General features: G+C 39.8%; 2 protein-coding genes across 2 annotated transcripts; both read right to left on the bottom strand.

The window, feature by feature from the left end:
• Positions 1–11,660: 11,660 nt before the first annotated feature.
• Positions 11,661–13,340, bottom strand: LOC133725930 (proteasome subunit alpha type-7-A-like). The gene is made up of 4 exons (XM_062153349.1): positions 13,168–13,340; positions 12,233–12,276; positions 12,029–12,117; positions 11,661–11,756 (listed from the first exon to the last, which is right to left on the bottom strand). The coding sequence occupies exons 1-4, from the start codon at positions 13,338–13,340 to the stop codon at positions 11,661–11,663; spliced, it is 402 nt and encodes a 133-aa protein (XP_062009333.1).
• A 2,003-nt stretch (positions 13,341–15,343) lies between these two features.
• LOC133735135 (probable aldo-keto reductase 1) lies at positions 15,344–16,790 on the bottom strand. Its single transcript, XM_062162551.1, has 3 exons — positions 16,522–16,790; positions 15,915–16,088; positions 15,344–15,816 (listed from the first exon to the last, which is right to left on the bottom strand). The coding sequence occupies exons 1-3, from the start codon at positions 16,765–16,767 to the stop codon at positions 15,484–15,486; spliced, it is 753 nt and encodes a 250-aa protein (XP_062018535.1). The 5' UTR covers positions 16,768–16,790; the 3' UTR covers positions 15,344–15,483.
• Between the last annotated feature and the right edge of the window lie 889 nt (positions 16,791–17,679).

Here is a 17,679-nt window from a genome sequence, read left to right as displayed (position 1 = left end):
GGTTGCTGGGTCATGAGGAATGATTATATACATCAAAAGGCATACGCCTCCGGCCATTATAGATATGAATAAAAAGAAAGTAACAAACCATATTAATGAAGCTCCGCTGCCATCTCCACCTCCACCTCCACCACCACGTTGGTCCTCACATACAACCATTTCTCACTAGCTAGCTAGCTATATCTCTTTTGCTAGCCAAAAACGTATCTACATTAATCAAATATCATACGACTCCATGACCAACACAAGGAAATTCATTATTCATGGTCTCTTTTATCTTTCAAACTTTCATAGTTGGATTGATTTGTATGAGATCGATCAAGAAGCTTGAGCAATTAGCGATGTGAAGTCAAAGAATGTGGCATTAACAAGACAGCGGCCTGCAAATTGCCATGGGTTCTTGCATTGAGGCCAGAGACCAATGGCGATTTCAGACGGTGGACATAATTAAACGTTGTTCACGTAAAATATGGTCTCTTTGTCAACCGAATTTCATACCTAAAAAGGATGAGAGAAAAAGAGGGAGAGAGAGAGCTGGAAGGAAAGATATATATATATATATATATATATATATATATATATATATATATATATATATCCCTTCCACTAAGGGATTCCCTTTTTTGGTATTTTCTAGGGATATGACATTAGATCAACTTTTCGATCACATTTCGCAATCTCAACCGTTCAGTTTTTAGGTCCTAATGTGTAGATCACCTCTGCAAATTTTCAGTCAAATCGGTGATTGTTAAAGTATTGAACTAGATTAAATCAATGGACGAACCGAATCTGTCCAACCTGAACCGTTCATACATATAATTGTAAATCGCAGTTTTGAATGCCTTAACGATAATCAATTTGGCTGAAAATTTGCAGAGGTGATCTACACATTAGGACCTAAAAACTGAACTGTTGAGATGCCAAAATATAATCGAAAAGTTGGTCTAATGCCCTATCCCTAAAAAAGACAAAAAAAAGGGATCCCTCACTAGAAGGGCCCTGTATGTGTGTGTGTAAATCAAGAGGCCGGTTCTAAAGCGGACGTCCGCACTTCGCTAAAGTGCGGACGGTGACACAACAACGGCGTTCCAGGAGGCGACGGCTGCTCAGGGCTTGGCGGAAGGAGGCCGGAGGCATCCCAGACGGTTATGGGCAGCTATCAAGGTAGGAGGAGGTCGAGGTTGCAGGTTCTGGGCAGCGACTCGACCTGCAACTGCAACTTTCTGGGCAGAGCTGCAACCTCGTCGCCGGCGACTCCACCCGACTGCAGACCGGTCAGTCTTACCCCTGGCCTCCGTCCGGCAAGTGGCGCTGCTCCATCGAAGTTTGATCGAGGCTGCTGCGTCAACGTCCGCACTTTAGCAACAGTGCGAAGTCCTCTTTGGAACCGCTCCGTATATATCAAAGCCTTAACAATCATCAATTTGGCTGAAAATTTGCAGAGATGATCTATACATTAGTACCTCAAAACTGAACAGTCGAGATGTGAATATACGATCGAAAAGTGACGCTAAACTCTAAATGCGCACTTTAATTTCAAAACAAAACCTCGCTCTGGATAAGATATATATATATATATATATATATATATATATATATATATATGTGTGTGTGTGTGTGTGGCCCTTCTAGTGATGGATCCTTTTTTTTGGCCATTTTAAGAGATTGCTCATTAGACCCACTTTTCGATCACATATTCACATCTTAACCGTTAAATTTTTAGGTATACATGAGTAGATCATCTCTGCAAATTTTCAGCTAAATTGATAATCATTAAGGCATTCATTACTACGATTTACAATTATGAACACGAATAGTTCATGTTTGACAGATTTGGTTCGTCCATTGATTTAATCTAGTTCGATACCTTAACGATCATCAATTATGTTAAAAATTTGCAGAAATGATCTATGCATTAGTACCTAAAAACTGAACGGTCAAAATGTCAAAATACAATCAAAAAGTGGGTCCCACAAGGGATATATAGAGGCCCGTTCTAGAGAGGACTCCTTACTTTAATCACTATTTTACACTAGTATGTGATCTAATTTAATAATCTCAATAGTTGATCCTTTAGATTTTTATGCAAGAATTGTGTCTACAAATAAATGAACCAAATTCATAACCATTTGATCATTCAAAATTGTGTAAACAAATGTGGTTCGTTAGATAAAATTAAAATGAATATTGTGCTAATCAAATGGTTAAACGTTTTTCAATTTGGCTAATTTTTTGTATGATTCATATGTGTATATGTAACTAGATCAGAGGATGAATAGTGTAGATTGTTAAACTACAAGCTAAAAATAAAAACATCCTCACTTTTCAAGTTTAAGGAGATCCTCTCTAGATCATTCCTCTATATGTGTGTGTGTGTGTGTAGAGAGAGAGAGAGAGAGACAGGTATAGCTCATACTTTAATAGTTTACTAGCCTCTTAATATGTGCTCTGCACATGTCAATTTTTTTTTCATCACAAAAAATAAAATGAAAAAAAATTAAAACAGGATAACCATGAGCATATGAGGTTATGCGGAAATTTCTCCGATTTTGCTGGGTGATGTTGTAATTTTTATTAATTTCTTTAAATTAATTTACTATCTTATCCTCATTTATAAAAAAAATTTATGACACAACATATTATCATGTGAGGGCATTTAGAAAAATTCATAAATCTAAACAATGATTAGAGGAATTGGCTTAATATAATAGATTATAAATACTAGCCAATTAATTAGCACTTTGCCCATTGTTTTATACTTGGTTTCGGCTATTGCCACCCTACTAACTAATTTCTTCACCTTACAAGTTTCTGATTTATTGAAAGACTATACTTTAATATAAAATTACAATAAAAGACAATTTCTTATTAAGGATTACAATTTTTTTTAGGGAAAATGTCCATTTATCCAAATTTGAGCAACACTCACCCCACTTATCCAAACATCTTATGAGATTGCTCACTTACACAATAATTTAAATGTCTTTTGCCCTAATACCCAATTAAGTATTTTTTTTTTTATTGTTTTCTATTTATTTTTAGGATAATTTTGCCCTCTCCCTCTTTGTCACTTAGAGAGAGAGTCATCGGAGACTTCGCTGGAGTCCCGTGACTGGCCGCGGGACTGTGATTGGATTCTGGCAATTGGTCACCGGAATCCGGTGTCCAATTTTATTGCGCCCCAATAATCTTTTTACTGCCCCCCAATAATTTTATTACTGCCCTCCAATAATCTTATTAATACCCCCCAATAATCTTATTACTTCCCCGCAATGATAAGATTATTGCCTTCCAATAATAGTTTTATTGCCTCCCAATAATCTTATTATTGCCCAACCAAATCATAATAAACAAAACAATAACTACTAGCAAAATTTCCTTCCATTCTCAGAACTCATAGTTTACCAAAAAAAAAAATATATATTTGACCACCCAGAAAATGCTCTGGGCACCAAATCGGAGCAAACCATGAAGCTTTCTACTCAGAAGAGGACCATCATGGCAGCTAGTCGTCTCCCACTCCTCCCGGCCGCGACTTCCTCTCTACCAATCCTTCCAACTGCCACTTCCTCCTCGTCGCCGGCGACCGCCAAGGCCGCATCGCCCTCCACGACCTCCGCCACAAGTCCCCATCCTCTGGTTTGACGCCGACACCAACAACAACTCCCGCCTCGCCGTCCAGGACCTCTGCTTAGTCCAGGCCCGACCCGAGTCCTACCTCCTCACTGCCATCTCCGGATTCTCCTCCCTCTCCCTCTATGACCCCAACACGTCGTCCAAATCCAATTACGAGATTGAGAAGTCGCTGTTTGTTGCTCGAGACGAGAACGACAACGGCGACGAAGCCACAGATGATGGAGGCCTAGGGCTTGACGATGGAGTAGTCGGCGGTGATGGCCGAGAAGCCGCCAAGGAGGCTGTTGCTAGATCGATGACGGTGGTCTGGGTGAGGAGGCAGATTTGTGAGAGAGAGAGAGAGAGAGAGGTGCTATGTAATTCCTTAATTTTTTTAGGGTTAAAATTGTGCCTAGCATGGCATGGGCGGGGATGTCTCGGCACATTCAGACAATAGAAGAAGAAATTTTGCTGTTGTTTGAGATTCATAACACACAATAGATATAACTCATTCTTTGTTGTCTGAGATTAATAACACACAACAACTATAATTCTTTCTTTGTTGTGTGAGATAAGTAACACACAACCAAAGTGAAATTATCTCCCTTGTCTATTGATTCACTCAGACAACAGAGATGATTTTATTTCTGTTGTGTGTTATGAATCTCACACAACAGAATTTTTTTTCTTTTGTTGTTGGTTGTTAGTTCACACAACAGCTACATTTGGTTAGCTATGGTGTGAATATTGTAATCAAATTGGCTAACAGCCAATGACTGTTGTAGGAGAAGCCTTAATTTTGAACTCTTTACAGTCATACAACACATTGTTTTGTATTCTGTTGTATGAGATCAATGCTAGGTGAATTGTACAAATCAATGCTAGAGATTATTACCAATGAACAATAATTTTATATTACTGCTAAAAGTACCTTTGATACATCAAACAAACTCCAATCGATTCACCATATACAACTTTATAAGCATTTAAACATTTCAATGAACTATGCCTTCCAATTTCATAAGCTATACAAGATTGTGTTTGATCCTCACCTACAAGTAATGCTGCAATACAAGCAATCCAATTTCCATCCTGTGCTTAAGGATTCTAATGGATAAGTTCATTATCTTGTGCAACATTAGCTCTAGATTCATGTCCTACATGGAATCTTAGGCCTGAATCCACAGCCAACTTAGATGCCAAGGATAGTTGCAGCAGCTGCCTTTGCTGCTGGGTCAGCATCAATGTAAGCAACCTTTCCATTCCCTCCATGCATGTTAGTAGGAAGCTGAAAAGTACCAAATAAGCTCAGTCAGCAAGGCTTGATGCCTTGATGTATATAATGTGATATTTGAAAAACTGCATGTTCAAGTATGGAAATCTTAGGTAGATACTAGTTTATTGACAAAAGCCCTGTACACAAGGGTATAGCAAACATAGCCAGGCTGTGAAAATCCACAATTATCACTTTTTCAGTAACATGCTTCTTAATGGTGTATAATTCTCTGTTAATCAAACTGAATGATATGCAAGATGACTGAAAATCACAGTCAACGTAAACATAACATTTCACTACTCAAATGCCAAACTTTTATTGAAAGACCACAATAGATTTTTGCACAATGATGGCATGATTTCCAGTATGCTAAGACAGTCACAACCTAAGGAGACAGACAAACCTGATGTGTTACCTATCTCACAGCCAAAACTAATTAAAAATGAAATGCACATTGATTTGGGAATTTGCAGCAATGATAGATATATATGCATGCACCCAAGCTTCTCTAAATTCTAATAGAATGATGAAGTAGAGGTGTAAACTGGATCATCAATTATATCCAGCTCATATATGCTTCATGGAACCACTCAAGCATATTGTTGACACTCAAAAATCTAGCTAACAAGCCCAATTCATGCTTTAAGCCCAATTCATATTTTGAGGTGAATTACACCCACAAAAATCACGCCACTCTCGTGGACCCAAGCCACATTCACACACTTGGGACTTACAAAAATGGGTGTGGTGTGGAAGGTAACGGAATTGCATGAGGCCCGTTATTAGTTTTAGGCTCGTTGATAATTTTGGACTTGGGACCAAAATTCATGCACAACGGCCTAACTATTACTACAGGTAAATGAAGAAGAGATATCCCAAATTGACAAGCGTTGTTTATCATAATAACAACTCTCTTTCAAACCAAACAACCAGCATCTTTTTACACAAACAGTGATTTCCTCTCAAATGTAGCATTCTTTTACACAGCACTGATTTTACTCTTACCTGTGTAACAACGGGGACTTAATCACAGCAGCATATTCTGCCTAAATTATACCAGAAAATCTGCCAAACCTATTCCATAATCTTCTTTAGACAAAACCTGACAGACTAAGAGGCATTACAAAATCCAGTACATGCATTTAACCCAAGCCATCTCTTTACCCAGCAGTAGAGACCTTCCACCGAGATTCCTTTAGCTGCTGGAATTGCATATAAATAGCTATGTTATTAACCAATAAAGAGATTAGAATGGAGTATGCTAGCAAGCTCTCTAGCATTCTTCTTCTGCCATGCTTCGTCTCTCCCAAATCCATCCTTAGTTTTTCATCCTTCCCAATTCATCTCCTGTCCAAATCTCTTATTCTATATGCCTAAACCAATATGCGCGCCATCACTGTTGAGATCTCTTCTTCTGAAACTCATGTTTTTCTAGCTCCCACGCCACACACATCTTGCTAAGTCCTCCATTGAAAGTAACAAACAACCACTTCACTACCATGAATGAGTATTGAGCTGCCGGGAGGAACACAACAGTAAGCTTCCTAGGATTCTCAGTCCTTCGAAGTTTGCTGGGCCTAGTCTTCGATTACTCAGACAAAGGGGACAAGATTTTGGGTTCGGCTATGGTGATTTCTGATAGAAAATAGCTTTACAGAAAGTAGTAAACAAGAAGAGGATTTTCTGGAATTCAAAGTACCTTTATTGACTGATCAGCATGGTTTAAATAGTAAACCTACAACCAATTCTACGAAAAGAAAGCAACAGCTAGTCCACTACAATATGACTAGTCTACTCAACTGATAACAACAATTAAACTATGTCTCCTAATCTTTAGGGATATTCCTAAAGAATTGGTCTTCCTAAAGACTTGGTCATCACAAACCAGATTAGGATTTCCACAATTATTCAAATAAAACAAACTCTTTCACTCTCCCTTAAACTGAAGTCCTAGGACATCAGTTTACAAAGAAAACTCCAGCAGCTCACTTCTCCACCACAGACTCCATAATCCACAGCTTCTTTCCAAGAACACATACCCAGCTCTCCACGTAACTTCACAAAAACAGCTGATTTGAGAGGCTTAGTTAAAATATCTGCCACTTGATCATTACTAGGACAATACACCAGTTCGATTGCTCCTTCCTTAATAAGATCACGGAGGAAATGATACCTCACATCAATGTGCTTGCTTCTCCCATGTAAAACTGAATTTTTTGAGAGTTTAATTGCTGAACTGTTGTCACAATAAATAATGGTTGGACTCTGCTGCTGGTTTTGTAAAACTCCAAGCATCCTTCGTAACCAAATAGCCTGACATGAACTCGAAGCAGCTGCAACAAACTCAGCTTCAGTAGTTGACAATGTCACTATTTGCTGCTTCTTTGCTGACCACGAGATAGCTCCTGAACCCATCATAAACACAAACCCAGACGTACTCTTTCTATCGTCCATATCACCCGCATAATCACTATCTGTGAAGCCACACAAATTTGAACTTTGAAACTTCTTATAAAAGATTCCAAGATCAGCAGTACCTTTCTAGTAGCGCAATATCCTCTTCACTGCTACCAGATGATCCTCCATAGGTTTCTCCATGTACCGACTAACCATACTCACAGCAAACATAATATCTGGTCTTGTGGTAGTTAAATACATCAAACTTCCAACTATTTGCTTGTAGAGTGTAGCATTCACCCTCTTTCCTGACCCATTCTTTGTAAGCTTCAAACCCACTTCAGTTGGAGTGCAAACCGAATTGCAGTTCCCCATTTTGAATCTCTCTAGAACCTCCAGTGCATACTTCTTCTGTGAGATGAAAATCCCAGCTGATGACTGTAGAATTTCTATGCCAAGAAAGTAACGCATTAACCCCAAGTCTGTCATATCGAACTCCTCCATCATGGACTTCTTGAAGGCATCCAACATAAGGCTATCATTACTGGTATATATGAGATCATCCACATATAAACACACAACAAGTATTCTGCCATCATCTCCTAACTTAGTATAAAGTGTGTGCTCATAAGGACATTTGCAAAACCCTTCTTTGACAAAGAAAGCATCAATACGGCTGTACCAAGCCCTTGGTGCTTGCTTTAAGCCATATAATGCTTTCTTTAGTCTATATACCTGATTTTCAAAGCCTTGCTTCACATATCCAGGGGGTTGATTGATGTACACTTCTTCTTCCAGCTCTCCGTGCAAAAATGCTGACTTCACATCAAGCTGATAAACCGGCCAAGAATTCTGAGCAGCCAAACACAACACCATCCGCACTGTATCAAGCTTCGCTACTGGCGCAAACACTTCTTGGTAATCAACACCAAATTTCTGCTTGTAACCCTTTGCAACGAGCCTCGCTTTATATTTGTCAACTTCACCGTCTTGCCTCAGCTTTGTTTTATACACCCACTTCACTCCAATGGATTGTTGACCTTTTGGGAGTTTTGTCAATTCCCATGTATCATTTTTCTCAATTGAATTCATCTCTGCATCCATAGCTTCTCTCCACTTTGTCTCCTTAGCAGCTTCTTCATAAGTTATCGGATCACAATCAGAAAACAGAGCTAAATGAGCAATTTCTTCATCATCTGTTAGGTCACCTCCACTCTCATAATCCATCATCCAAGCAGGCCTCTTCCTCTCACGTTGAGCTCTTGGACTTCGTGGACTTACTGGCTGGACCTCACTTGGACTTCTTGCTACCACAGGTGATGGGCTTTCATTTGCCGCTTCCAACTCATGATTTGTCTCACTGTCAACTCTTCCTTCATCAGCAATTAGCGGAACTTGCTGCTGTCCAATACCATTCCAATCCCATGAACTCTCCTCATCGAACACAACATCACGGCTAATAATAATTTTCTTGGTAATAGGATTAAACAATCTGTAAGCTTTAGATTCTTCACTTACCCCAAGAAAGATGCACTTCACTCCTTTATCATCCAGCTTCCTCCTTCTCTCATCCGGAACATGGGAATATGCTACGCACCCAAACACTCTAAAATGATCAACTGCCGGTTTACGATCACTCCAGGCTTCCTCAGGTGTCATGTGTTTCACAGCAACAGTTGGGCTTCGATTGAGCACATGAACACTCCAATTTACTGCCTCAGGCCAAAACTCCTTTGGAATCCCGCTGGTCTTCAACATGCTTCGCACCATATTTAGAATAGTGCGATTCTTTCTTTCGGACACGCCATTCTGTTGTGGTGAGTAGGCTGTTGTCAGTTGCCTGCGAATGCCATAAGAAGCACAGAAACTCATGAATGCACTTGAGTTATATTCACCACCACGATCAGTCCGAAGAATCTTAATTTCCTTCCCAGACTCTTTCTCCACTAGAGTCTTAAAACTTTTAAACACACCAAAAGCCTCAGACTTCTGCTCCATGAAGTATACCCATGTCTTTCTACTAAAATCATCAGTAAAAGTAATAAAGTACCTTTTGTTTCCATTTGAGACTGGATGGATGGGACCACATATGTCTGAATGAACAAGCTGCAGTACCTTTTTGGCTCTCCATGCTCCTGCTTTCGGAAATGGGTCTCGGTGTTGCTTCCCAATTACACACTCTTCACACACTCTAGTAGAACAAGTGATATGAGGAAGACCTGTCACTAAACTCCTTTGTTGCAGCGTTCTCAGGCCATTGAAATTAAGATGACCATAACGCATATGCCACAGCCATGATGCATCTGACATTTGCATAGTGTAACAAGTTTGAATATCATGTTGGATGTGTAGAGGAAACATACGGTTTGTTGTCATGGTAACCTGAACTATCAGTCCTCTTTCTGGATGCATGATTTGGCAGCAGCCTTTCCTCATAATGATCGTGTATCCCTTTTCTTGCAACTGCCCAATACTGATGAGGTTGCTCTTCAAGTCTGGGACGTAGAAAACATCACAGATTTTAACAACATGACCTCCAATTTTCAGTTTGATATTGCCCTTCCCCACAACAGTCATCTTAGCATCATTTCCAAGCTTCACAGTATCTTTGAAGAATTCATCATAATCTGAAAATAAGTACTTGTTACCGCACATATGATTGCTGCAACCAGAGTCTAAGTACCACACATCTGTATTTGTCCCCTCATGATATGCCATCAACAGAATTTCCTCCTCCTTCTCTTCTTTCTCTGCAAAATTAGCTTTCTCTCCTCTACCATAACGCAAATTAGAGGTGCATTCAGATTTGAAGTGGCCATACCCATGACATCGATAACATTCGACATTGGACTTATCGAAGCCTCCTCTGTCACCATCAAAGCCTCCTCTGCCTCTTCCTCGTCCTCCCCGGAACCATCCTCGACCTCTACCAGAATTTCTCCAATTTGTGGATACCTTCAATGCTTGCTCCTCCAGGTAATTGCTCTTCATTCTCTGTTCATGCACCAAAAGTGAGCTGTGCAATTCCTCAATGGACATCTCTTCAACATTTTTCGACTCCTCAATTGAGCAGACCACATAATCAAATTTTGATGTCATGGATCGCAGGACCTTCTCCACCACTGCTACATTCTCAAGCTTTCCACCATGAACACTCATCTTGTTGGCTATTGAAAGTGTTCTTGAAAAATACTCATCAACAGATTCTCCTTCCTTCATGTGGAGAACCTCAAACTCCTTGCGAAGAGCTTGCAGCTGCTGCCTTTTCACTCTTGTGGACCCCTGATATTTCTGCTTCATGGCATCCCAAATCTGTTTCGATGTGTCCTTTTGGAGAATGGTCTCCAAAAGATCACGATCAATTGCTTGAAACAGATAGTTCTTAGCCTTGAGATCTTTCAACTTCAGCTCCTCCAATTTCTTCTGCTGAACCTCTGTCTGTGCAACTCTAGCTGCTGGTTCACTGACTCCATTTTCAACAACACACCAGTACTCCTTTGACCGCATGAAGTTTTCCATGAGCATACTCCAGTGGTCATAATGACCATCAAACTTTGGGATCGAAGGCTGCACAAAATTTGATTCTGTGGCCATGATATTTGCTGCTGCAAATTGAAAGCTGCTGCTTTCTCCCGACCTCAGGCCCAGTGGGGGCTCTGATACCACTGATAGAAAATAGCTTTACAGAAAGTAGTAAACAAGAAGAGGATTTTCTGGAATTCAAAGTACCTTTATTGACTGATCAGCATGGTTTAAATAGTAAACCTACAACCAATTCTACGAAAAGAAAGCAACAGCTAGTCCACTACAATATGACTAGTCTACTCAACTGATAACAACAATTAAACTATGTCTCCTAATCTTTAGGGATATTCCTAAAGAATTGGTCTTCCTAAAGACTTGGTCATCACAAACCAGATTAGGATTTCCACAATTATTCAAATAAAACAAACTCTTTCAATTTCACTGCAGTACAACCTTGATCAAAAGTGCCTCTACACATATCATGCTAGGCACAAAGTTATGTGTACAGGTCATGTCTGGAAAAAGCCATTAGACATGTTGTGCCGTGTAGTTTGAAACCTATTTGAAAGATGGTCTGTACAGCACTAGCGCCATCTCAACTTGTTTTCCATCTCTATTACTTTTTCTGTGTAACAATCATGTGTAATAGCATGCAAGCTATTACACATGTACAGACCATCTTTGAACAAAAGCAAAACAAAGAAACTTGGCAAAAAAACTTGGCAACGACTTTTGAAGAATGAAGATGGCCATAAGTGGTTATACAATATCTGATATACAATCTGAATATGCAAGGGTTCCATTTTCAATTATTCACAAAACTTAAAGGGCTAACTCCTTTCACTCTTCAAAATCCGGGTATTGGCTGGGTTGCAGCAACCATTTTGTCAAAAACGTCATCGAATATTGCTTGAGTTTTGGCCCCAGATACCTCTACGCTTATCTGATTACAAATGTGTGATTGTTATGTGTTATAAATCAATTAACATCTACAGAGGTTATGACCATCTAGTTTAAAAATTTGATTATCATAAAGCTAAAACAAACAGAGATGTCATCTTGATCACAGCATGCATCATCGGATCATCACATATTTTGTATTATGGTAGCACTTTTCATTTCCCCAGTGCCACGTAGGGAATATAAAGTAGTGACCTCCCACTATAATAAATAGAAGCTTCCATATAGAACTAAAACTTTTACTTGTCATCATACCTTTAATTCTCTAGCCTCAGTACCTGAAGTAGTAGAAGTAATAGACAAGTCTTCAGATTGAGTAGAGGATACTCCAACGTCTTCTGTGCCTAAATTGAAGAAAACCACGGTTTACAAAAGTACTTGCAGATTGCAGTAAGCAGAAATCTAAAACCACAAATCATGTAAGATCGAAGCAGAAAATAGTAAACCAACTATATATACCTGACAATATAGCACAGATTGCAGGAAGATACTTGAGACTTTTCCTGTAAAATAAAATTGAAAAATTTAGGAAAATCAAATACTGCAAGATAAACAACTCCACCTAGTAATCAAAACCAGTAAAGACCCAGGAAACCCTAAATCTAGTCGCAATCATTAGACAAACAAACCACATATTCCTTTGTCATGGCATTGTTTCACAGCAAGAAGTAACTGCACAACCACCAGAATAAAATTGCCAAGAGGAGCAATAGATGGTAAAACAACTGAAACTTACTGGTGATTGAGAGATAGAAAGAGATACCTGAAAAGCCAACCATTTATTTTCGATAAGAAGGAGATGCACACACAATATACATAGATACAGGCCCTCCAAATAATTCCGAAGCCCTTATTATGACAATTGAAACATGCATCATCCACTCATAGCAAGGCCAATGTAACAAACTGATCAGCTGTGCATTGCCAAGATAAGTTTTTAATAAGGGGACACTAAAAATGCAGATAACCAAGTCAGATATAGAGCTAATGGGGCCTTAAAAATGCAGCCTTTTGCAAAGAGTCGATTGTGTTTCCATAGTACTTATACTAAATCAAGACTTCCACAATTCTAAGAGCAATTCTATGAGTTCACAGATTACCCATCTATCTCTGTTCACTCATTAGACCAAAATTTCCAAATAAAATTAACATCTTGAATTCTTAAAAAAGCAACCTGAACTTGAATCACAATATGTGCAAACCCAATCAAAATCCTACATTCAATTAGTTGAAGCTAATTGCAGAAACTGGAAACCAATATTGGAAATCGATGTCATACATAAACCCTAACCCTAAAGCTGAATTTATCATCCATTAGATCAAAGCAAAGAGAAACCATCTGCGTTAGAAAAATAGAGAGAGTGAGAGAGAGAGAGAGAGAGGCGAAAAAGGACCTGGAGTTCTGAAGCTTGGCGGTGGACTTCTTCTCGATGCTGAGAACGATGGTGTCGGTGCCACGGACGCCGACGGCGGCGTTACCCTTTCGCACGGCTTCGGGGGCGTACTCGACCTGGAAGAGCTGGCCGTCTGGAGAAAAGACTGTAATGGCCCTATCGTACCTCGCCATCTTTCTTCTTCTACTCTATTGCTTTCTTCTTCCTCCTCATGTATATTATTCAAGAAGTATTGTCTCACAGGATAAGCTGCTTTATCCGTCTCTTGCCAAAACTGCAGGGAAACTCAATTAGAATTTCAATGTTGAGCCCCGTTCAATGAAATTGGAAAGGAAATTCAATGAAAGTGGAGTGAACCTGGAAGGGCCAAAGGTGAGGGTGATCGATGGAGTCGCCGTGCTTGAAATAAACCTTGACTGAAGAAGCGTCCACGACCTAAAACCTCTTCTGCATCTCTGGCGAGGATGAGAGAGAGATAGAGGAGAGAGAGAGTGGATCTGGGACATTCTATCTCCTCCATCACTGAAGAGGATTTGGATTTCGGGGGATAAAGAATAGAAGCAAGGAGATCGAGAGATTGAGAGAGGTTTCTGGAGAGAGAGGGGTTTCGCGGGGGAAGAGAGAGATAGAGAAGGGAGGGGTTCGCGACTGAGAGACCTCGAGAGACGTTAGGTTTCGTTTTGTTTTTTTTTTCTTTTCTTTCGGACACGATGTGGCAAGGACTGGGTGAGGGCACAATTTATTGATTAAACTTCAATAAATTCTAAAGTTGCTCATACAACAGAAACCTCACCAATTGTCGTATGAGTGCACTACATAAAATCAAAATGCCAAAACATAGAGGGAAACATGGCGCCTACAATATTTTGGCTCAAAATGTTGCCGCCCGGTTCCAAGTTCACATAACAGAAAAATTTAAATCTGTTGTCTGATGACCACAGCTTACACTAGATGTACCTAGTGGAACACATTCAAGCAAGCTTCCTCAAAATTTGGTGCTCAGTTTTTCAATCACACAACGGAAATAGTTATACCTAGTAGCCCAAATTTTAGTGTTTCAAGAGGCAATCAAGACTCCAAAGTGGAGGGAAATCTGCCGCTAAACTTTTTAAGACCCAGACGACGGATAATACTTAATTCCATTGTGCAATGTAGTTCTAATATAAAAGTTATCACTTTATTGACATTCACACAACAGAATATCACTAATACTGTTGTACAATAGAGCTTACTTAAACACACAACAGATGATTTTTGTTCAGTTGTGTGATTAGTGTTGTGTGATGACCTTTTTGTAGTAGTGAAAGTTTATATGTTATTTGTGTGATAGAAAGTTATTTGATATGGTTATTGTTTGTTGCACCAGCCCAAGAGAGGCGACAAGGTCCTATGACAGCTAATGAGTTAAGGCAGAAAGTAAAGGAAAGAGGTAAGTATCAAAGGGTATGTTACACTCTCTTTTTATTGTCTACTTGCCTTCCATTTTTCATGTGTGTGTCCAGAAAAAGTGGGCTGCAATGAAGGCAGCAAAGTTGGCAGAAAACAAGTCTGCCCCAACAAGAGGGAGGCCTAAATGAGCCACATCTGCCTCAACTAGCTCAAGGCCTGTTCAAGCTACCTCTACCAGCACAAGTTCAAGACCTCCACAAGCTCTTAGGGCATCAAGCAAAAAATTTACAACACCAACAAGGTCATCTTAGAGGATTAGGCAAAATTTAGGTAAAGAAGAGGGAAAATAGGTGTGGAAATTGATCAAGTGTTAGCCTGCCAAGCAAATGAAATTAGACATCCTTTTTTTTGTGCAACCTTGTGTTATGCCACTTGGTTGCTAGTTAGTTCTGATCTTTTGTTAAGATGATTAGAGCTAAACTATATGCATAGTTGAACAATTGTTGAGATGTAATGCTTTGGTTTTTGTTTTTTTTTTTTTTGTAGATTAGAGCTTGTTCATTGGCTTGCTAATGTTGCAAATTCTATGGATTAATATCAATGCCAATGGCAGATTATTGTGGTTTTTTTCATGCTTTGTTGATTTTTTTTAAGGATTCTTAAAGACCTGACATGTGGTATTGTGACATACTATCAGTTCATACATACTTGTAATTGGCAGATTTCTGCAAATTTGTGAGTAAGAAATTTTGAGGGAACATATGAATAAGGATTAATTTCAGTTTACCCCCCTAAGGTTTGGGATGTCACCCCCTCTACTCTCAATTCTGAATTTTTACCCCCCAAGCTTTCTAATTTCTCCGATTCCGTCCAAATTGGACGTTCACTCTGACGATCTGACCCACTTTAAGGGATAAAATGATCATTTCAAGACAAAAACAAAACAAACAAAAAACCCTCTCTTTCACAACCCTCTCTTCTCCAAATCCCTCTCTCTCTCTCTGATCTGCAACTCCAAAAATTGAATTTGCATGCATTCCCTCCCTTCGCTCTTACAGTATCCTCAATTGCCACTGAAACATCGACACGGTGCTGGTAGTACAGATCAATGTAGTCAACATCTAGCCGCTTTAGACTAGCTTCATAGCATGCTCTTACATATTCCGAGCTCCCATTTATCCCGAGTTGAAAGTCATCCGACTTGAAAATGCCGAATTTTGTAGCCAATTGAACCTTTTCTCGAGGAAGCTGTTTCAAAGCCTGAAAATACAAGACAAGTGAGAATTTCAATTTTCTACCAAATTCTTCCCCACTATTATAAACAGAATGTCTCTAAAAAAGAAGGTTTCAACATTTACCTTCCCAACCATGATTTCATTATCATGATTATGACCATAAAGATCTGAAGTGTCAAAGAAGGTGATGCCCCTATTAAATGCTTCCTTTATCACAGAACACCCAGCTTCATGAGAGAGAGGAGGAGCTTTGTATATTCCAGATAGTCCCCCACATCCAAAACCTAATCTAGAAACCTGCAGATAGAAAAGTAAAAGCCAACTTCCATTTTAAGTATACGTCAGACCAGATAAACAGAAGTATTGTGTCTATCATTACCTACAACTATAAGACTCAAATTGTTCAAAAACACCAAGAAAACTTTCAAAGTTGAAGATCGCAATCGTAAAGGTCTCTCTCTGGTACATTAGTAGTGTCATAGGCATTAAGGAAACCAAAAACAAAATTTTGTATATGCATTCGTTGACTTGCAAAGCTTTCTGATTGAAGACGCAAACATCATATAAAACTCAAATTACTACAGAGAACTGATCACATCATAACTGAACAGTGTTTTGCACATGGAAATCTCAGCTTGATGGGAATGATCAGCATTCAGACTGTTCAAGATTGATCAGCATAGTTTAGTTGACTTTCAAACGAACAGTATGAGAAAATTAATAAACTTACCTCTAATCCCTGACTACCCAGTTGAACCTTTGGGATCTTCCTCCACATCTCTCGGATCCTCAATTTGATCCCAATAACCAAAATCCAGGTCGACCCGAAACACCACCTCTCCTCGAAAATGGACTCACCCAGATTCGAAATCGAAGCCTCGGAGGCCGAGTCAATGGTCAAGCAGAAGGGCCTCACAGTTGTCCAGCTCCTCCGGTCCTTCGTTGAGCGCGCCAAGGCCCTCGCCCTAGTCCCCATCTCTAAATTCCCCGTTGGAACCCTCGGGTTGGGTCTCCTCCGGAGTCAACCTCGAGTTCCTGGGCCTCCCCTTCCACTACTCCATCCTCGCCGAGCAGTTCCTTATCACCAAACTCTCGATCCAGTCGGAGCCCCTCCTCAAATATGTCGCCGTCTCCGCCGCCCCATGCGGCCATTGCTGCCAATTCTTCCAAGAAATCCGCCACGCCCAGGACATCAAGATCCTCATCACCTCCGTCGGAGAAGACGACGGCAACAAAAACGACACATTTGGGTTTCAATTTCCATGGTGGTGCCCTTTGCTTCGTTTGGGTTTTGATTTCCATTTTTTGAGTTGCAGATCAGAGAGAGAAAGGGATTTGGAGAAGAGAGAGAAATCCCCGAAAGTGAAAGATAGGTTTTTTTTGTCTTGAAATGACCATTTTATCCCTTAAAGTGGGTCAGATCGTCAGAGTCAATGTCCAATTTGGACGGAATCTGAGAAATTGGACAAGGCTGATTGAAATGGGAAAGCTTAGGGGGTAAAAATTCAAAATTGAGAGTAGAGGAGGTGTCACCCCCAAACCTCAGGGGGGTAAACTGAAATTAATCCTATGAATAAATTTAGAGGGAATGTAAGCTGCAGATGGGGGATAATGAAGCAGGTCATATTGGACATTTTGCTAGTGACTTGGCATGCTAGGAGCTGAGTTGGCATGGAAGGAAATGCCACATCAGCCACTTAATGACAACTTTTAATGGAGGGTTAATGAAATGTATCTATTGGTCCAAAATTGTGAGTACAAAGATTAAACGTGTGAACTTAGAAGACCAGGGACTAAAGTGTTTTTTGCAACAGTCCAAGGACTAAATAGTATTTAACCCTTCAAAAAAACTAAAAGGTTGAATGCCCAAGGGTGATCTGGATTGGAG

This window comes from Rosa rugosa, chromosome 1 (assembly GCF_958449725.1).
Source record: "Rosa rugosa chromosome 1, drRosRugo1.1, whole genome shotgun sequence".
In the NCBI taxonomy this organism is placed as follows: Eukaryota; Viridiplantae; Streptophyta; class Magnoliopsida; order Rosales; family Rosaceae; genus Rosa; species Rosa rugosa.
The sequence above is the reverse complement of the archived record's forward strand: the minus strand, read 5'-3'. Positions and strand labels throughout refer to the sequence as shown.

Bases quoted from the DNA above. Each gene is read 5' to 3' on its own strand.
- LOC133725930 (XM_062153349.1), bottom strand. From the start codon at position 13,340: ATGGCGAGGTACGATAGGGCCATTACAGTCTTTTCTCCAGACGGCCAG. The intron at 12,277-13,167 runs GTCCTTTTTCGC...TTTATTTTACAG, and splicing joins GCCAAGCTTCAGAACTCCAG to GAAAAGTCTCAAGTATCTTC. The intron at 11,757-12,028 runs GTATGATGACAA...ATTTGTAATCAG, and splicing joins CTGAGGCTAGAGAATTAAAG to ATAAGCGTAGAGGTATCTGG.
- LOC133735135 (XM_062162551.1), bottom strand. From the start codon at position 16,767: ATGGGGACTAGGGCGAGGGCCTTGGCGCGCTCAACGAAGGACCGGAGG. The intron at 16,089-16,521 runs GTAAGTTTATTA...TTCTATCTGCAG, and splicing joins TGGGTAGTCAGGGATTAGAG to GTTTCTAGATTAGGTTTTGG. The intron at 15,817-15,914 runs GTAAATGTTGAA...TTGTATTTTCAG, and splicing joins ATGAAATCATGGTTGGGAAG to GCTTTGAAACAGCTTCCTCG.